Source organism: Pyrus communis, chromosome 12 (genome assembly GCF_041283825.1).
Source record: "Pyrus communis isolate YQ-2024b chromosome 12, ASM4128382v1, whole genome shotgun sequence".
In the NCBI taxonomy this organism is placed as follows: Eukaryota; Viridiplantae; Streptophyta; class Magnoliopsida; order Rosales; family Rosaceae; genus Pyrus; species Pyrus communis.
In genome coordinates, this window is record NC_142576.1 from 22415602 (window position 1) to 22435936 (window position 20335).

Below are 20335 nucleotides of genomic sequence, written 5' to 3' on the forward strand. Positions count from 1 at the left end.
ATTTCGGAGTACACCAACTAACATTCACTGCTCTAATTATTCAGAGAACAAAATGGAAAAACAATTTGATTTCATCTCCTAACTTTCCTAACCCTTTCATAGTTCCTGCTTTGCTAAAATAAAAAATTGAAAACAAAAGAGAGACATCGCGAACATTATAATTTACAGGCCGAAGATACAAAACACAGTACACCCATCGTTATGGAGGAGGTAAAAATGAAAGAAAAATTTCAATCTGACTGGAGTACGGTAAGGTAATATGGATATCCCTGGCATGTCCCGGAATACCTATCCCGATTTTCTTGATCGTTAGAAAGTAAAAGGTTCCAATGCAAAACATAGTTCGACAGGTCATGTGTCCCGGGAGAGAATACACAAACTTGAAGAGGAATTTCAGTTCTTGACATAGGATCAAGTTGGACTCTAGTTGAGCTTGACCCGGACCAAATAAATGGGGAGACGCTCTCCACGGCAATTGACTTACTGACCTGGGATCCAAGGGCATCGGAAGTCACTTTGATGTCAGTCGCTAGTGAGAGGTCATGCCATCCATCTTGGTTGCCAGAAGACGTGGCAGGTTGAACTGGAGTTGCATCGCCTGAATGATCACTAGCACTGGAGTCTGAGGTGTTTATGCGTACAGATGAAACGACATCTGATGAGTTGTAGATTGTCATGCTAAGATTTATTTCACAAAAGGAAGCAGAGAAGTTATGATACAAGGTTCGAGGTCCGTCCACTAGCCATGATATAGGACTTGGCCTTGCAGTACTGTAGATTAACCACCATAATAGATGTCAGCGTAACATAAATTAAAACAAGAAACTACAAAGTTAGGTAAAGAGAGCAAAAATCCATATTAAAACAAAACTTGCCTGCAGTGACATGCATGATGAGAATAAAGATGCGGTGGCTCGGAAACTTCAGGATTAATGTCATTCTTCAAAGGCCGGGAAATCAATATGAAGTCAACTGGATTAGTGTCTCCCTAATCCATACAAAAAGAAAAGGGTCAGTGTGAAAATAATGCTGAGAAGCAGCCACAGTGCACAAAAGCGTAAGCTAATGCGTCATGACTTGTACATGTTCTGATGCACACTTTAGTTCCCCTTCAAGACATGGTGATTTATGAGTCAAACCAAATCCAAACGGTGTCATGAACACAAAAAAAGATTGTAGAAATGATATAGCAAGAATATATCAACCTTATGTAAAATTTCCTGGTGCAGTCTTTCAGAATGGTGGAAATCTGCCAGGGGAGAGCTAGCTATATCAAAAAGTGGTCCATTACTGAATCTCAAATCAGTTCCCCGAAGTCGGGAATGGGAAGATTTCTCATCTTCAGAAGTTGATGACTTGCCATGATTCTGAATCCAAAATTAATTTCATTCATTAGAAAGAAACGAGGAGAGGGGAGGGGAATAGAGAAAGGGGATGGGGGGGATGAAATTCTGTAAAAAAAGATGGGACCACAGTTTCAGCTTCTTCACGAACCTTGAGCATGAAGAAACATGACAATGCTTGATGAGCGGTCAAAGATTGTGAAGGAATGATGTCATCAACAGGTTGAAGTAATGAGATTTCCCATTGGTTCCCAACAGATGACAACTGTTGAATTTCAAAACTTTCAGAGCTTGTCTTGTTGACAACATCCATGCGCACAAGAAACTCTTGCAATCTTGATGGACAGGGACTAATAAGGAATGACACATCCAATGACGGCAGTACCTATTAAAATAAATGTTCATCATTGATATATCTTAATCAATATATTTGAAGATAAGCATCTATTTCAAAAGATTGCATTGATTTATAATCATAAAATTAAAAATAAAAAAAAAACCATGAAATATTTCTTAGAAAAGTGAATCAAATCAAGAAACTTTCATAATTGACATTGATACACACACCTGCAAATTGTAATGCATGCGTAAAGTGCGATATCTCATGGTGCTTGAAGTATCGCCCATCTCATAATATATAGTTATGTACAAGGAAATGTTCCCAGGAGCAGCTGCCCGAAACCAAAGAGGCCACAATAATGGTGTTTCCCCTTGAATAATTGTGTCCTGAAGTATAGAAAGAGATCAACATAAAACACTAAGACCAGAAACTGGAAATTTATAGCTTCATTACAAACCGGGAGAAATTGGATGCTGACCTCTAGAAACAGTGCCTGAGAAATGTCATTAGGATTAGCATGTTCAGCACACTGATCAGAATTTGTCTTTTCTAAGCAAGCAGGAAACTCGGTGTTCAAACTTTCTCGCTTTCCAAGATTTAAGAATCTAGGATGACTAATCTTTATTTTCAGATTCTGCAAGAATATCAGGCCATAACATGTAAGCACATTAAACAGATTGTAAGAATATGGTAAGCCTCTGCCTAACATAAAGGTGTATAATCATTAGCTCATGCAATGGCATCTAGTACAACAATCCTGCATGGCAAAGTGATCAAAGAAATTTCAAGACAACTACCTAGACTACGTCCTAAACAATGAAGAGCAAACAAAAATTTCACAAAAACAACACAGATAAACCAACTAGCTGATTATAGATTTAGAACATAAGAGTCCAACTGAGCATACCTTCACAGCAAATTCAGATTTGTTCTTTAACTCCAACACAAGATGCCGTAAATCTCCCGCATATGCCCTTTTAGGTGGTGGATGAATGACACCCTCAAGCTTGGGTACACTCTGACATAGGAAAGAAGATAGTCAGAAGAAATGGATGCCCGAACATAGTCATTGCAGAATTCTGAAGGTGGAAAGAATAGGAGGTGGGAGCAAACACCTTAACAACTACAAACTTTAAATTATCACTATGAGGATGCTTAGCCTTCTGTATTCGCTTTCTGCTTATCTTCTTCATGGGGTTAGTGTCAAATTTATGGAAGCCAACAACAGAACCTGACAACTTCCACTTCACACCAACAATCTGTAAAATGCCTTCTATTCTAGGAGTAACCATTAGTTGCACCTGAAGGGAACGGGAACTGACAATAAGTAGAATTCGAGAAGTATAATAATGAATTTGTAAAAAAGATGGTTTATAAAATGTGTTATGGGAAATCAATTTAACTATATTTTTCAAGCAGAAAGAATAACCAGACATGTAAAATAGATCTCAAAATGTCTTCAAAATAAATAAACAATTGAAGTTGGCACAATGTGCACAGGAAGTACACAGGAAAAAATAAAAATGTAAAGGACTGAGAAAAAAAGGAAGAAAAGACAGTGATTGAAGTCATGCATCATATTAGCTAAAAACTCAGCTCTATTTTATTCTTAGTACAAAGTTACAAATCAAGTTAAGAATGAGAATTATAAAAACATATATTAAATTTTAGTAGTATAACTAACCAGTTTTATTAGTTTCAATCACAAGCGACTTTCTATCATTTGCACAGATCATGTAGATGCAAATTAATTCACTCCATAGACTAAGAAACACCAAAAGATATATAGTACTCAGTGATTTTAAAATTTTGCAAAAGGAAAAAATGTGAGAAAAGGGTCTTAATTACTTTACATTTATGGAGGATCCTAAAACACTTCATTCTGCAATACTTTAACAACACAAATGAAGTACTCACCACAATTTTTTCACCTCCTGCTAATGAAAAATCAACACCAGACAAAGAAAATAAAGAACTCTCAAAGTTCACATCCCTGCAAAAGTCAAGCAAACAAATCCACCTTAGCAGGTGCAAACATGATAAGAACCGAAATAGGGATATTGATATAGACAAGTAATGAATGTTTTCAAAGCCAAAGCTTAATTATCAAAGCATTTATGAGTAAGCCTTTGGGACACAAAGCTCTACAACAAGAAATATACACTGGTCATGGTTTAAGCCCCAAATACACTGACTTATTAAGTAGTCCATGGGACAGCCTAATATCCATTAAAATCATGAAATACGGAAGCCCACAAGCCCCACTATAAGGCCCAAACTTGGCAAAGCCAAAACTCATTTTACAAACCCAACTGGTTCTGGTTCATATTAAAATAAAATAAGTAAAGAATCCACCGGTTGTGCAATATAAAGGCATGCGGTCAGCCAAACCAATGACAGACAGTATTACTACAGGTTGATACTAGTCTTGCCAAAGGAGAAGATGAGATTTCTCTACGAACTCCTCAAACTTTCAGTGATGTCTTGATTAAGAGCTTGCAGAGTCATTAAAAGATAACTTTGGCCAGTAAGTATTCAAAAAAAAAAAAAAACTATCAATTCAGCAACAAAATAGCTCATGCCCGGTAATGCAATAAGATGCTGAAAGTCATCGCCCAATGCAGTTTAGGGTCGCATTGCACTGAATGCCTCACCAATGCCTTAAAAATACTGAAAGTAATTATAAACAATCATATACACACCTATGAATTAAATTAGTAGATTCCCCATCCTGAATCTCCGTCAATGAGCTACTTGCATCTGCATCATCACAAACCGATCCACCCAATGATTGTGACATGTGCTCGCCAATAATCAACTTAAAGAGTTAAATTGTGTTTGTGTGTGTTGGGGGGTAGTTACCAGATTTCATTTCATCAGAGCCTGCAGAAAGCTCGCATATTAGGGAAACACTAGACAGGAGGAGGGGGATTTGCAATGGGTTTTTGAATTCGATATCAACCCTGACAGCTTCTGCATATGGTAATAAAGAACAAAATATCAAGAAATGTCAACAAAGCGTAAAATAACCCTACAACATCTTCTTTCTTCAATATCAATGGCAAGAAGAATGTGCATTAATCCTTAGAAGGATGCAATTTAATATATAAAGTACAAATCATGCAACTTTATATATTGTTCGTGTTCATACCTCCTGCAACACAAACATTTGAATCTTTGTACTTCTTTGGGATAAGCTTTGATTGTAACTCCAACCAATTAGTTCTAGCAGTAGACAAATTTGGAATCATTTCCTCCTCTAAGGAGACCCATATTCTTTCCTTGACATTTGCCTGGAATGTTTGTAACACAACACTAGCAATTACAAGCCATGGTCTAAAAACCTTAAAGAGTCATTCAAGAAAGTCCATGAGAAAGGAAGGCTTCTCATCAGCATCACATATTTTTTTTTTGAGAAGAAACTATAACAGTTTATTAAAAACAAAGAGTAATACACAGAAGTGGATAAGAAATCCACCAAGAACAGAACAAGAAAATCTCTCCAGAGTATCAGATTACAAGTAGGACAACCTCAACCAAAATCATTTTACGACTGCTAACATATCCCACAATATGTGAGAAAGAGAGTAATTCTTAAAATCATTTGAAACTGAAGCCCAGAAAGCTGCCCAATATCTTATTCTTCCCCACAGATCTGCTACCCCCACACCAGAATAATCCTCAAAAATTCTTTTGTTACGCTCCAACCAAATGTTCCAAAAAACTGCCGACACCAGACAACCCCACAAAGCTTTAGCTTTCCTCCCGCTTCCTAGAGCCTCAAAATTAGTGCTTAGAAGCTCGAAACAACCCTTTGGGATGACCCAACTTACTCTAACCTCCTGAAACAATTTCCACCACAGTTGAATCGTGTAAGAACAATGAAGAAAAATGTGGTCAACACTTTCCTCCTTTGCTTTACACAAACTGCACCAATGGGGAGAAATGCAAATAAAGGGACTTCTCCTTTGAATTTGATCACAAGTGTTGAGCCTCCCAAAAGCCACTAGCCACACAAGGACTTTGACTTTCGGAGGAACTTTTGATTTCCAAATCTGAGAAGAGGGTGGAAAATGTTGCACAATCCCATTGTTGCTCAAGAAAGAGCGATAGGATTTGCATGTGAACAATCCTGATAATTCCAGTTTCCACCTTCTATCATCCACTCTTGATTGATACAAGCGAACATTTTCCACTTTCTGTAATAATCTAGCCGCCTCTTCTATCTCCACCTCGTTCAAATTTCTCCTGAAATCAAAATTCCAGCTCAAAGAATTGATAGAAAGATCCACAAAACTTGCGATGTTCTGGTTGTGCTTTCTCGAAAGCAAGAATAATCTAGGAAATTGTTCTTTCAATGGTCCCCCTTCCAACCAACCATCCTCCCAACACCTCACTCTCTCCCCATTGCCCACCTTAAACTTGCAACATTGTAGAAATGATTGGAGACCACACGAAATATCTTTCCAGGGGCTTCGACTTGAGCCCCGCAATGGAGGATTTGCATTCCACCCATTATCCTGCAGCCCATACTTGCTTCTTATCACCTTGTGCCAGAGAGAATTTGATTCCTTTGGAAATCTCCACAACCACTTAGCCAATAACGCTTCATTCTGATTCCTCAAATTCCCTACTCCTAAACCCCCTTCCTCCTTACTTTTAATAACTATCTCCCATTTCACCAGGTGATTTTTCTTTCCTTCCTCCACCCCCTCCCAAAGAAATCCTTTCATTAGTTTTTCTAGGCGTCCAATCACCCCGCAAGGAATTTTGAACAAGGACATGTAGTAGATTGGCAAGCTTCCCAAAACAGATTGAATCAAAGTTAATCTGCCTCCTCTGGATAAGAAGGCCTTCTTCCAATTTTGAAGTCTTTTTTCCATTTTTTCTACCACTGGATCCCAAAACGTAAGTGCTCTTGGCCTACCCCCAAGAGGGAGACCCAAATACTTTATTGGCCAACTACCCACCTCACAACCCCAAGAATCTGCCAACCTTTTTAATTTCTCACAGTCTGAGTTTATTCCAGCCAAAGAACACTTTGCTTTGTTGATTTTCAACCCTGAAACAGTACAAAATAAATTGAGCACCTCTAATAAATTGTTCCAAACTTCCTCATCATCTGGCAAGAAAAAAATAGTATCATCAGCAAATTGAAGATGAGAGATCTCCACCCTTTCTTGCCCAATGCCTAAACCTTTGATCAGTTGATTTTCTTGAGCCTTCTCCATTAATCTGCTCAAGACGTCCACTACTAAGGTAAAAAGAAAAGGTGACAGTGGGTCGCCTTGTCTCAAACCTCTTGAAGCATGAAATTTTCCCCTAGGCCTCCCATTGATCAAAACGGAGAAATTTGCAGAATTTAGACATCCCTGCACCCATTTTCTCCATCTAATGCCAAAGCCTTTTCTTTGTAAAACTTCGTCTAAAAATCTCCACTCAACATGATCATAAGCCTTTTCAAAATCGATTTTAAACACCAATCCCTCCTCTTTCTTCTGCCTCACCTCTTCTACCACCTCATTTGCAATAAGTACAGCATCCAAAATTTGTCGGCCTTTAACAAAAGCTCCTTGATGTGGAGAGATTGTGCTGCCCATAACCTCCCTTAATCTTGAAGCTAGGGTTTTCGCCACAATTTTGTATAAACCAGTAACTAGGCTTATAGGCCTGTAGTCTGTCACTTTCAAAGAATCTGACTTTTTCGGAATTAGACAAATAAATGTTTCATTTGTCACCGCATTTATTATTCCGGTCTCAAAGAACTCCTCCATGACCTTCAAAATATCCACTTTCAAGAAATCCCAACAGTGTTGAAACATTTGCAAGGAATAACCATCTGGTCCTGGCGATTTATCCCTTCCACAATCAAAAACTGCTCTTTGTACTTCCGATTCCTCAAAAGGCCTCTCAAGCCAAGCTGCCTCAGATTCACTTATTGAGGCCCAATTGATGCCTTCCAAGCCCCAACATACCTCTTCGTTACTACTAAACAGAGACTTGAAGAAATTAACGATATGTTTTTCTATCTCTTCTGCATCTTCTACCACTCCCCTATCATCCACTTCCAACCTTTCTATATAGTTTCTCTTCCTTCTTCCACTTGCTATTCTATGGAAAAATTTAGTATTACCGTCCCCTTCTTTAGCCCATTCCACTTTACCTCTCTGTCTCCACTTCACTTCTTCCTTAAAAGCTAGATCTTCCACAAGGAAAAGTAACTCTTCCTTCTTTCTTTTAGCAGCAACATCTAGCCCTTCCAACCCTTCTCTCCTATCTAAATCCTCTATGCTAGCCTCAGCATCCTTAATTTGTTTCTCAACATCACCAAAACTTTCCTTGCTCCAACTTTGCAACTTTTTTTTGATAGCTTTTAACTTGTACAAAAATTTATAACCTTCCCAACCCTCCACCTGCTCAGATTGCCACCATTGTTTGAACTTGTTCCTGAAATCTGGGTGCTGTAGCCACATGTTTTCAAATCTGAAAGGACTTGGCCCCCATTTCACCTTGTTAGTATCTAGTTGGATTGGACAATGGTCAGAAGTGACCCTTGCCAAAGCCATTTGTCTTACCTCTGGAAAAATCTCTTCACAACCTACCGAGATCAAAAATCTGTCTAACCTCCGACACACAGGATCTTCTCTGAAGTTTGACCAAGTAAATTGAGCATTGAGCAACTCCAAATCCTTGAGTTCTGTATCTTGGATGAAATCATTAAAATTCCTCATGCTTGTAGTCATTCTTCCCCCATTTGATTTCTCATTTACAAATCTCACCACGTTAAAATCTCCTCCTACACACCATCTTGGTCCGCAAAGACCGTAAAGGCCAGCCATTTCTTCCCAGAACTCCTTTCGCTCTCTATTTTTGCAGGGACCATAGACACCAGATAACCACCAGTCCAACCCATTGAGAGCTTTAATTTTTATGGAGACAGAGAAACCTCCAACCAAAGATTCAATAACCGAGATATGTTTGGTGTTCCAAAACACCGCTATACCCCCAGATCTTCCTTGAGCAGGGGCGAAAATCCACTCTTTAAATCTACTTCCCCAAACACTAGCCACAAGCGATCTGTCAATTGATTCTTTCTTTGTTTCTTGTAAGATAATAATATCGGGCTTTAATCGCCTGAATTGCTGTTTCAAAATCAACCTCTTCTGCCTACTTCCCAATCCTCTAACATTCCAGCTAATTATCTTCATTAAATCTGACAATGCCCCCTTGAATTTTCTTTTCTGCCTTGTTTCCACCCACAAGCTTGCTAGCAATGGCTTTCCCAGTATTCCTCTCAAGAAATAAAGACCTTTTCAGTGGCACCAAAGAAACTTTCATATTTGACATGAATTTGGTAGTTCGAGTTTGTGCTTCACGTTTGACTGATACTCTAGCCGACCTTTTCCTTCTGCTGTACTTTAACAGTTTCTTGTTTTTCCCAGTATCTTTGTATTCAAACTGTTCCACAGTGTCTAAATTCGCTATATGATGCGACTGAGAAGGTACCTCTTCCATCGTCGTCCTTGTTTCCATTGTTGTATCAGTGAAGAGATTGTGAAGCACATCGTTAGAGCGATCCAAATCATCGAAGGTTTCTTTTTCGTCTTGTGAAGAATCACCAAACTCCTCTGAAACTGATGATTGTGACATGTATTCGTCTACACCAGAATCTGATAATTGAGAATAATCCAGGCCCAGATCCTCTGTCAACCTCATCCTTTGTTCAGATGATTCCTCTTCAATCAACCTGCCCGATGGCCTAATTGGAACTTCATCGACATCACTTTCCTTTTCCTCCTTCTGTTCACAATCATTGTTTAAGAAGGTGAGATTGGGAGATTGAAATTCCTTCAGTTTAGGCCTCTCGAAAGCAGTCAGATAAGATCCGAACTCATCTGGAAGAACAAGCTTCAGTCTTTTTCCACAAATATCAGAATCGCCAAATCTCCCAAGGAAATTTAAATTGAAACACATTGGAGTTTTGCTTGAAACACCCTTGTGATGAGCTTTCATAGCCGAAGAACATTGAGAATTGTTCACTGTTGAATACTTTGAAGTGCTGCTTCCTATTGTCAACCAATTCGAGTGCTTTGATTCCACCGGCAAGGATGTCTGCGTTTTATCCATGGTTGACAAAACCATTCCTTCTTGTAGTTGAAATCTCGGCCCGTTGAAATTTAGATTAATTGGGCCTAAACATGACCCAGCAAACATATTATGTGGGTCAAGACCCTTGCCTATATCCGAAAAGACCACTTCTTTCTGACTTCCTTTCTCTATTGAATTATTAAAATAATCCCCTGCAACTGCCTTTTCTGCACCTTCTGAGAAAACCACCGCTTCTGTCATTTCCCCCGCTCCTGTCAGTTTTCCTACTCTCTGTTGTTCACCTTGCTTTCTTACAGAAAAGGTAGAGTCATTAATTACAGGCTTCTCAACCCGCACTCTCTCTGTCACATGCATGCTTTCTCCTTGCTTTCTTTCATATCCAACAGTGACAGGGCATTCAAAATCTCCAATCTGAAAACAGACACGTGTCCCTGAATTAAGGACAGTCTGTTGAAAATCTGCTTTCGCCGGAGGGATAATTCCGGTGATCCTTTTTAACTTCGATTCAGACTTCAAAGAGCCATTTGATATTGTGGATACTCCACAATCTGCAGCCGAAAGATTAGGTCTCTTTGCTGGCGAAAGTTGACGGATTTTTACCCTGAAAACTGATTCTCCATCAACCACATTTACGAACTCTGGAATAAATCCAATGTTGTTGGGTTTGATTTTTAACTTTGCTTCAATCAAAAAACCAAAGTTAGCTGTTCTCCGATCAACTTCTACCAAGCCACCGCATGCATCGCCGATCTTTTGGAAAAAATCATTGGTCCAAAGATGCGGTGGTAGACCTTCCAGAGCAACCCATCCACCATAACTAACCACCTTTCTGTCGTTTGATTTGATACTGTCCCACCAACCAGACATCACTACATCTGGTAACTTATTCATGGGTAGAACTCCAAGTTGTGCAATTTTTGTTGCTTCCTCTTCGTTCTGACAAACAAACAAGGCCTTGTTGCATTGGAACGGTGAAAGCCAAATTTTCTTTCCCAGCATATTTTGAAGTGAGGCCTCCACAACTCTCCAAGGCTGATGCACCACAAGTCTCTCACAAACGATTACACTCCCCCAACTATAGGATTCCGTGGAAGTATCTCTCGTATTCCAGTTTTTCTTGATCCATCTTTCCTCTCTGACGTTTGGAAGAGATGCCCCATTTGTCAACATCTTGCCTCCAAGAACTGCGTCTCTATACGAAACCTGAGGGCCAAAACCCGAGTGGCTGCTCAAAGGCTCAATTCCATCCCTCTTCACATTCCTCTGAGAAGCCCCGGCTCTCTTTCCCCCTTGGAGAATTTCAGACAGTAAATCCTCCAAACTTCTCCAGCCGAAAAAGTTACTTCCTTTAGGAACGAAGATATTCCTGACAAAACCATCCTTTTCTGTTTTGGACAGAACAAGAAAATCCCCGTTTTTGTTGTGGAATCTTTCAACCCAAAACTGATAATTATGACCTCTATATTTTCTGAAGAAATTCTGACCGCTTGTAACTACCGCCTCCTTTAACTGATCAATGAGCCAAGCAGCGCAGCCCAAATCGAAAGAAATCTGGTACCCTCTGTATCTAGTTCTCTCTGTTAACTGAATCCTTTCCCCAAAAGACTTATCTTCCACCTCTAAGATGAAAACCTTTTGCTCGACTTTGTAATCCCTGGATAAATGTCGGTAGGTCATCTTATCCCCCATATTCTCATATTGGCATGAAGGCAGAGATTCCTCTCATTCCCGTTCCAATAGCCACAAGAAAAACTGGAGGCTTAACCATCAACAGCATTGACCTGGACCTGCTAACTTGTATCCATGGCACTAGACTGAGGAAGATTGAACTGAGCTTAGAAAAAAAACTTCCGGTTTTGATCGACACAGTCTGCAACACCTCTGAAGGATTCTCGACAAATATTTGAATCGGGCTCTTTCTGAGTTGAATCAGGCTCTTGATAAGAAGCGTCGGCTCTGTACTCGGAGTCCGACCCGCTCGTGAAAGCCTAGCCGGATGGGATTGACCCTCCGGATTTAAGATCGAGAAGTCACCCAGTCACCGGGTCGACTCGGCCGCGATCTCCGAGGCACTCCAGATCTCCATTGATCAAGCGAAACTCGCCCTCGATACCCTAGCGTCGGCTCTGCACTCAGAGTCCGACCCGCTCGTGAAAGCCAAGCCGGAAGGGAATGACCCTCCGATTTTAAGATCGAGAAGTCACCCAATCACCGGGTCGACTCGGCCGCGATCTCCGAGGCACTCCAGATCTGTAAAACTTTGCGTCGGCTCAGTACTCGAAACACAAAGTATTCATCAGCATCACATATAGATGAAAGGAATAAGTATGATCACATTTCATTTTCTGCGCCTATGATCAAAGCACAAATTACGTGAGTTTTCATAAGTAATTCATGCTCATTAGTACATCATACTACGTGTACCACATTTAGAAATTCCTATACAACACTCTCAAGATTCTTTTCTTGAAGTTCGCAAAAATTCAGTCCACAATTTAGTAAGGCTACAAAGCAGAATATGTGTCCATAAGAATAAACAATCAATTTGTAAACCTTCATTTTTCCCAATCATGTTGTGTGTGTGTGTCACAATACATTCATTGATATGTTGTACAAGGTTCTGCAAAAGCAGAAATCCAGCAGCAGCATAGGAAAACTAAAAGAGCCAAGCATGTCAAAAGAGTTATTCAGGCAGTTTTGTTTGTTGTACGTTGTGGCAATCCCTACACTACAATTTGTAACCTCGTTCAAAGACTTTATGCACCTTGGGAATATATGCATTAACAATGCAAAGCCCCTAGAGGTTTACAAGAGCTGGCATATTTCCATCTATTTGTGTTCCACTGCTGTACCGAAACAGCAACATCCATATATTTTTCATAAGGGAGGTACAACCCTTATATACAATAAGAACATCATCCTCATATTCTACAAGTAAACTCACCAGCCTCCTAATAGCTTCATCAAATGGGAGAGAAATAATGAAATTACATGGAAGAAATCATTGAAAAATAAGGAAATAGAGAGAAAAGGGGGAGCATTGAATAGAACATTTATAAGATAGAAAGGAAATATAACTTACAGCTGCAGATGATGCATAAGTCCGATGATCCTCAAAAATTACCCTAAGAGATGAAATATTGATCTCTGGCAATTGAAGCTTTGATACTTCAAATGTTTTCCCTGCTTTCTATATAATCGAGGAGGAAAGCTCAGTTAGTTTTTAGTAAAACCTAGTTGAAGGACTATGTTGATCTCATTTCAATTGCTTAAAATATTTTAAGAAATTTAATCTGTTTAATCTAAGAAACATAACGTAAGCAAAAAGCGCAAACCATAAAAGAGTGATAAATAGGACAGAAGTCTACTAATTTTTGCTACAGAAGTTGCTAAAACTTCCATTCCAATTTGAACAGGTCTGTGGATGTCTACAGGGCCTGAGAAGTTATTCTGTTTCCTATCAGGATCATATTTAACTTTACAGACTCTGGGGGTGTAGAATCACCTAACATTTTAGTCCACCCTACGTGGTGTATGCATGTTTTAATGTTTTAAAATACCAAAAAATTTTAAAATATGGCATTAAACTCATTCTGAATGCAGGTTAATGAATTTAAAAGGTCAAGCCAAACCATATTATACCTTGAGATCTGAAATGAAAGTTAATTTTTCCTACTTTCTAAAGAGCAAATACAAACTATTTTAAGGACCTTACACTTTTTCCTTCTCCTCAATCAAGCACAGAATACAAAGAGTACTAGTGCTGACCTGAACAATTTGAAGGAAATCTCTCAGGAATAACTCCTGCGTTTTCTTGGACTGATGACTACAGGCCAGGACCTCCAACACATGATTTACAGCCAAATCATATAGCCCAAGAAGAGCATACCACCTGAATCACAGAAATTGTATGAAATATGCTATAGATTGGTCCGCAAGAAGTTGGCATGCAAAACTACATACCAAATAAAGCTGCATCTAAACTTACTGTCCAATATGGAAATGAACATGGTCTTTGATATGACACCACGTAGTCCCTGTATACACAGACATGGCACCTCTATATGTGCGAATTGCATGTTTGACCTGAAGAACACAAGGCAAGAAATCTTTCAAAAGATGCAGCATTTATTTAAACAAGTTAAGTTGAATAAACTAAAGAATAGCTACCTGATCACATTTCTTGTAACGGTCACCAGAAAGAACAAGATGAAATCCATATTTGTGCAACATAGGCGGTCTAGACAGCAAGTAACAATAAGAAGCTTGCTCAAGCATTACAGCGGAATGTAGCGGCTCCTATCAAAGAATTAGTCAGGAATGAGAAAACAAGACCTCCTAACTGATTATAGAGAAAAGCTAGCAGTAAGACGCTTGCTCAAGCATTATAGCAGACTGTAGCAGCTCCAAAAAAAGAACTGGCCCAGGAGTTAAAAAAAGGTTCCCGTAACATATGAAATTGAAAAATGAGCATAACCTCAGTACAAACACGGAAGTAAACAGTTGCAGCCTCTTTATACTGATATCTTGCCTTCAACATCTCCACCCACCAAAGACCACACCTAGTTGCATTTTGCTGGCTAGATGGTGCAACTTTCTGCTTGGATACCAATAAAATGAAATTAGGAAGGATCAACCAGAAAGAAGAACAGGAAAGATATGGGGGAGCTGCAAGTGGATATTATAATGTAAGTCAACAGGCTAGAAAATTTGCCAATTTAGCCAGTCAAGTTCCAGAAAAAATGCAGAACAATCCCTGTAAATGCAAACCTGAGAATCTATTGAGAGCAAAAATGGAATTGTAGGACGTCGGAGTTGGATTTTAGGTGGATGGGTTGGATGGGCATGAAACTGATGAGGAGACAGCAAATTGGTTGCAACGCCTTTAACGGAAGATGAAACTTGAAAAGTTTTGTTTGCCTGTGGAAGGATAGATCCCTTTGGTTTGGTGGGTTTTACATGACAGCTTCCCAGGATTGTTGGGCTGTGACTACTGACTAGAGACTAATCATCTAACAAAATATTTTGAGTATTAAGAGTGAGCTTGTGATGAACACTAATGCTATTAAAATATGCTTGATTCCTAAAACTCCATTTGTTCAAGTCATCGACTACAGACCTACAATTTGGTTCACTAGTATCTACATGATCTTAGCTAAAGCTCATATCCCTGAGATTGAGACAGGCATTGGGTAAGGTCATGTGATACCTATTCCTCAAGGGCTTTTGGCTAGCAAACATATTAATCTCAAACGAAACAGGAAAATTAAAAAATATACATACTAAATAGGTAGTAAATGCGTTTTCCATGCAATACTCTGCATCCTTTCTTGATTGGTCTAACATGAAATATGCAAGCCCCATCATTTCCTGCAAGAACAAATGAAATAAGTGAGATTTGTTACACCATGAAACCCTCACAACAAAATAAAGACCTTTTAGCCAAGGGAGAGAAATCGAATGTAGGGATACATAAGCAGAGGGGTAAAATCAAAATCCAAAAAAGAAATATATAAAATTAGGGAAAAAGTTACAATCCAAAAGCCATTAAACCCACCTGTACGCCAGCATAGCGTTTCCAGGCTTTGTCAAGCTTGTAATCTGTGGATATTAGGCGATAATTTGACAATGCAAGTTCATAATCACGTAGCATGAAGGCATAATCACCCAAAACTCTAATTTGGGATTCAATGGAGTTAAAGGTATACCTAGAACAAGGAATGTAAACTCCACATTAGTAGAATAAAAGGATATAACAAAGAACACGTAGTAACAAAATAATAATGAAATGAAATATATTGTACAGCATACGTAGGGCCACTGGGAGAATCCACCACATCATCTTTTCCTTTTCTCCACCATAGATTTTTTATTTGATTCCTAAAACCTTTCCTTGTTGCAGCAACCTGAAAACCAGAGAGTCAGACATAATCTAATTAATTACACATATACCAATTGTACACTAGAAAGTAAAATACACACAGAACTAAAGGTAATATTGTCGAGTTACATACCTGCTGATTAAGCGCACGTATTTTTTGCTCCATGTAGGGAATAATGTGTTTAGTTGATAAATCTTGCATAAGATCCCTTATCTGTCCCAGTTTGTACAAATTGGATATCATGGTCAAAATTCTGACGTAAGCAAAACATTTGAATTATCAACATAGCATTGGATTATAAGAAAATTAGATAATGAGCAACAAAAGGTACTTTACCTCATTAAAATCGTTAATATTAAGGAAGCAGCGAAGCGGTTGACTAGGTAAATCTTCAAATTTCTGTCAATAACACACACAAGCATAGAGGCTCAGCTATAATTCATCTAATTAATTTGTACAATAATACCATCAGACAATCTACCTACGGAAAAGCAAAGCAGAACAAAGTAAAAACAGAGTACTTCAGAATAGCTTACATAAAGCACCCAGGGATAATCTTGATGTTCAACCACACCATCTTGAGAAGAATTAATGCATAGTAATTGACAGTCAGAGCCAAAAGTGCTCCTCATTTCAGTTAAAATTTTAGTTGCCCTGCAAAAATAATAAGACTTAACAATATCAATTTTCCATTGTTGTCACCTTTGATTATCGAAAGTTACTATTTCTCTTAGAGAGCTCATCCAACAGAAAAGTTACAAGATTGTTTGAAAAGAAAATAAGAGAAGAAACATGTAGAAGGAAAGAGAAACAAAATGTCCAACAACAAAAAGCCCACAATCAATATAATACTCCCCTCTCCCCTCTTTCCAACACCAAATCTAGAGAGGAACTCAAGAAACCTCACTCTGATTTTTTATTTATGTTTATAAGATAGGACTCTATTGTTTCTTATCATTCCATCCAATGAGTTCACAAAATTTCCAAACATGACATAACCACAAAGTTCAAGCTTTCATTTGAAGTAACTCCAAAATGATACTCCCCGAATAAGGAGTAGCAATCTCTTGACAGCGCATCACAATACTAAACACCTAAAGAAACTTCCCCCAAATATGAGTGATAAAAGGACAATGCAGGAAGCAATGACTAATACAATTTGCATCTATAAAGCAAAAAAGGCACCAATGAGGTGGTCTTCTTTTTTGGACTATGATGTACACCCCAGAGTATCTAGCAAGGATTAGAAGAAAAAAATAAGATTTAGATGAAAAACACCAAGCACTTTTTAACTCCATATGATGCAAAGGGAACTGAAGATCAAGAACACTCACAATTCTCCGACACTCATGTAACACCTAAAAGTCAAGAGCCAATAAACAGATGTAGAGGGAACTGAAGAGGCAAACAAGCAACTGAAGAGAAAGCAGCATACTGATTTAATGACACCGATTATTAATAAGGGAAGAAGACTCCCAAGACAAACTTCTACCAAGATCTACTCCTATTCCATCCCCCCAATTTTACTTTGCTACCTCAATGGTGCATCTTAAGCAAATCTGCCTCTGAATCAACCGACCACCTTTTTTCATTGTCCTGTGACATTGAGTTTATGGCTGATGTTGTTCAGGGAGAAGGTATCTCTTGGGTAATACCAAAGAATTGTCTTTCCTCATCAAAGCCGGGTATTGTTTGTCTGTATGTTTCATGCTGTGGTTTAGGTTGTTTGGATGCAGAGAAATAAAAGGATCTTCAAGGATTATGGGGGAGCAAATAAATTTCAGTTTCTATCAGTCTAATGGTCTTCTGTTTCTAATGAGTTCACACTGGAATATCAGTTTCCTTCCTTTGTCTAGATTGGAAGGCAGCTATTTGCTAGTCTGGCTGTTTTTGGCTCTAGGCTGTTGTTTGTTTTTGTTTGCTTGGGTTTGTGGTCTTTGTTGTGGTAGGAGTGTTCGGGCTGGTATGTTAGACCACCCTCTCCGTTTGCTTCTTTTGTTAATGAAATTGATCATTATTAAAAAAAAAGTTTCAAATCTTCATCCTTTCCTGTAGAAAATCTCTAGGATTTTGTTCGCTCTTTGGGAGTCTAAATATAGACATGAAATTAGTAGGAATAGTACTTAAGACTGACTGCATGAGCATGAGTTATATCCTCTAGGCAAACAAGGACATTCCCAGAATTTTACAATTCATAATCCCCGAATTTCAGAAAGCACGGATTACACCCCGAAGGGTGCCCAAGATAAATCAAGGCCACCCACCAGCTTCGCAACTCATACCCAAATCAGGGACACCCTTATCTGAACATTGATATCCACCATAACACTCTTGAACACCTTGATTATGAAGCTCAATAATCCTAATATAGTTTATAAGAGAACTAAGAAGACTATTTGGATTATCAATGTTAGCTTACCTTGTTTCAACTCCATGTACCTTGATGGTATGAAAATAGCCCTTAGTTCCTTACCTCCCTATATTTACTAAATTCAGTCAAATGTGTACACAAATTAATTTGCTAAGTTCTGAGACTGCTGACCAACAGGTATAAAAGTTTTATGGCCATGCAGATTCTTCATTCACTTTCTAACATGATTAGAAGACCAGAAAGGTACGTACTTCTCTAAAGGTCCATCTTGATTATCATGCACTAGTAAATAATGCTTCAAAATCCTTGGGTCCATTGCCCCATTAGTAAGAAGGGAGGGCAACTTGGTCGAGTTAAAGAGGTCATCAAATCTGTTGATGGGCTGATCATCCTTTGAAGAAACTACAACGAGACCTGCAAGTAAAATCAAACAAGATAGTTACATCAGACCACCAATTAATACCACAAAAAGAAAAAATAGCATTTTGAGAACTACGATTCTGTGACTGATAGCGTGGACCAGACTTTTTGAGCTTTGTCATTAAATTGTAACTAGATAGGCAAAAGATAGGTACTTTATAAGTTTCAAAGGTACTTTATAAGTTTCAAAGGTACTTTATAAGTTTCAACATCTTACATGCCACAGGATGATCAAAAGCTTCGTGGTCTGAAAAAGACACCGTATGCACAAGCTCTTTATTGAAAAACTGAAACCATGATGGTTGAACTTCAGATTCCGATACTGCAAGGGAAAGCCATAATCAATGTTAAAAATGCAGATCTGGGTAAAAATAAGCATTCATTTCAATTTCAATTGTACAACACAGGTGCACAGAATAGCCTATGAAAGATAATTGCTCAATCAATTTCACAAAATCTAAAATTAAGAATAACAGAAAATAGTTAGCCACAGCACAACTCCCTTGAGAGCAGAATGTTGACCACGGATCTATACGAGGAATAATACTTACTGGATAATGCATTATCAATTTGAGGCAGGTCCGAGCACAATTCAGAAAGATCTTTCTCCGCAGCCTGGGTTATGACTTGTTTCAACCTCTCTTTTGCTACCTAGGTGAAGTTAAACAATATATCTCAGGCTCAGACGGTTGAGAATCCGAGAGGATATTAACCTTAACTATAAAACTACATATACAAAACAGACATAATATTCAAACCCAAAAGGGCCAAAACCCACCTAAACTTCAACACGATACTTCTTCTCATTTTTTTCTCCCTTTGCTTCACTGAGAAACATACCACGATGGAAAGCAGCACAGTGTACATAAGAGTTTGAACCAGCCAACGAGGAACATTTAACATTTAACAAGTTGGACTTGTAATTGTTTCAACTTGAGCTTAAGTTTCTTCTTAATGCTTACTCTGTCTACTCAATATCTAACAAGTATAGTCCTTTTTCCCTTTTCCCCTTCCCATCTCTCGGTTAATGTCCGTGCTTTCAAAAATCAAGTCAAATGTTTATATGTGCCAGCCTAGTAGCCTACCAATATCAACTAGTCAAATTAGCAGCCAAGAAAACTTGAGTTCAACTTACTCCAATTTTTTTAATTCCCACATTTTCACAGCAACAAAACAGCACAATCGAAAAATTACCTCTAAGTTTGGTTGCCGAATATCCGACTCATAAAACAACCGCAACCCGAACTTCTGCAGCCTGTAGGGTTGATCACTCGCAGTCCGCACCGGCACTGAACCGAAACCGAAACACAAAAATCTCAATTTCCACCCAAATTCCACCATCAGAAAACCCTAACACACACATAAATAGGTGCATAAATTAGTAGAGAAGTGAGAAATAAGCGCGTGGCGTTCACCGTCGATGTTGTTGAAGACGCAGAAGGGCTTGAGCATTTGAACGAAGGTGAGGCCGTTCTTGAGGCAAGCTTCTTCGACGAGGGGCGTACGGAGGACCATGACGACGGGAGTGATCTCCTCCAATAACATTCTGCCAAGTGGCGTATTCGCCGGATCAACCATTTCTCTGGAAATGCGCGGTGAAATTGGCGACGGCGACTCGGAGTAAATGACGGGACTGAGTCACTCACCGGGTCGATGCGAGTCGGGTGAGTCAGGCGGGGGCTGGGCTCTCTCAGATCCCGGGCGTCAATGGAAGATCAAAGAACGAGCGATTCTGGCGAATGAAATCTGCGTAGAGAACTCAGAGAAGAGCTTCTACGACTTCGTTTTTGTTTTTGTTTTCGTTTGTTGTCCGGTATTCGGGTCGGGTAATTATTTGGGCTTATCGGGTTTGTCGGTGGGAAGCCCAATT

General features: G+C 38.9%; 2 protein-coding genes across 5 annotated transcripts; both read right to left on the reverse strand.

Moving 5' to 3' along the window:
• Positions 1-9: 9 nt before the first annotated feature.
• On the reverse strand, positions 10-20301 carry LOC137746207 (uncharacterized). Of its 4 annotated transcripts, XM_088681384.1 has the most exons (29): positions 19881-20226; positions 19660-19754; positions 19244-19292; positions 19017-19116; positions 18683-18787; positions 18297-18459; positions 16211-16328; positions 16011-16073; positions 15807-15887; positions 15604-15698; positions 15350-15500; positions 15076-15162; positions 14270-14389; positions 13963-14091; positions 13781-13878; positions 13561-13684; positions 12875-12982; positions 4835-4976; positions 4546-4656; positions 4386-4443; positions 3601-3676; positions 2799-2984; positions 2591-2701; positions 2162-2317; positions 1911-2069; positions 1495-1728; positions 1206-1367; positions 876-988; positions 10-771 (listed from the first exon to the last, which is right to left on the reverse strand). In XM_088681384.1, the coding sequence occupies exons 6-29, from the start codon at positions 18359-18361 to the stop codon at positions 231-233; spliced, it is 3288 nt and encodes a 1095-aa protein (XP_088537510.1). In that variant the 5' UTR covers positions 18362-18459; positions 18683-18787; positions 19017-19116; positions 19244-19292; positions 19660-19754; positions 19881-20226; the 3' UTR covers positions 10-230. The 4 variants fall into 4 exon arrangements, with proteins under 4 accessions (XP_088537510.1, XP_068342385.2, XP_068342384.2 ...); XM_068486284.2 differs by lacking the exon at positions 19244-19292 and having other exon boundaries at positions 15807-15927; positions 19881-20301; XM_068486283.2 differs by lacking the exon at positions 19244-19292 and having other exon boundaries at positions 19881-20242.
• On the reverse strand, positions 5170-11584 carry LOC148692510 (uncharacterized). Its single transcript, XM_088681388.1, has one exon. It carries the CDS (start codon positions 11479-11481, stop codon positions 8878-8880), a length of 2604 nt encoding a protein of 867 aa, XP_088537514.1. The 5' UTR covers positions 11482-11584; the 3' UTR covers positions 5170-8877.
• Positions 20302-20335: the final 34 nt, after the last annotated feature.

Coding starts and splice junctions, on each gene's coding strand:
- LOC137746207 (XM_068486283.2), bottom strand. CDS start 20,043: ATGGTTGATCCGGCGAATACGCCACTTGGCAGAATGTTATTGGAGGAG. Junction 19,117..19,659: donor TTCGGCAACCAAACTTAGAG/GTAATTTTTCGA, acceptor AACTTCACCTAG/GTAGCAAAAGAGAGGTTGAA. Junction 772..875: donor CATCATGCATGTCACTGCAG/GCAAGTTTTGTT, acceptor GTTAATCTACAG/TACTGCAAGGCCAAGTCCTA.
- LOC148692510 (XM_088681388.1), bottom strand. CDS start 11,481: ATGGGGGATAAGATGACCTACCGACATTTATCCAGGGATTACAAAGTC.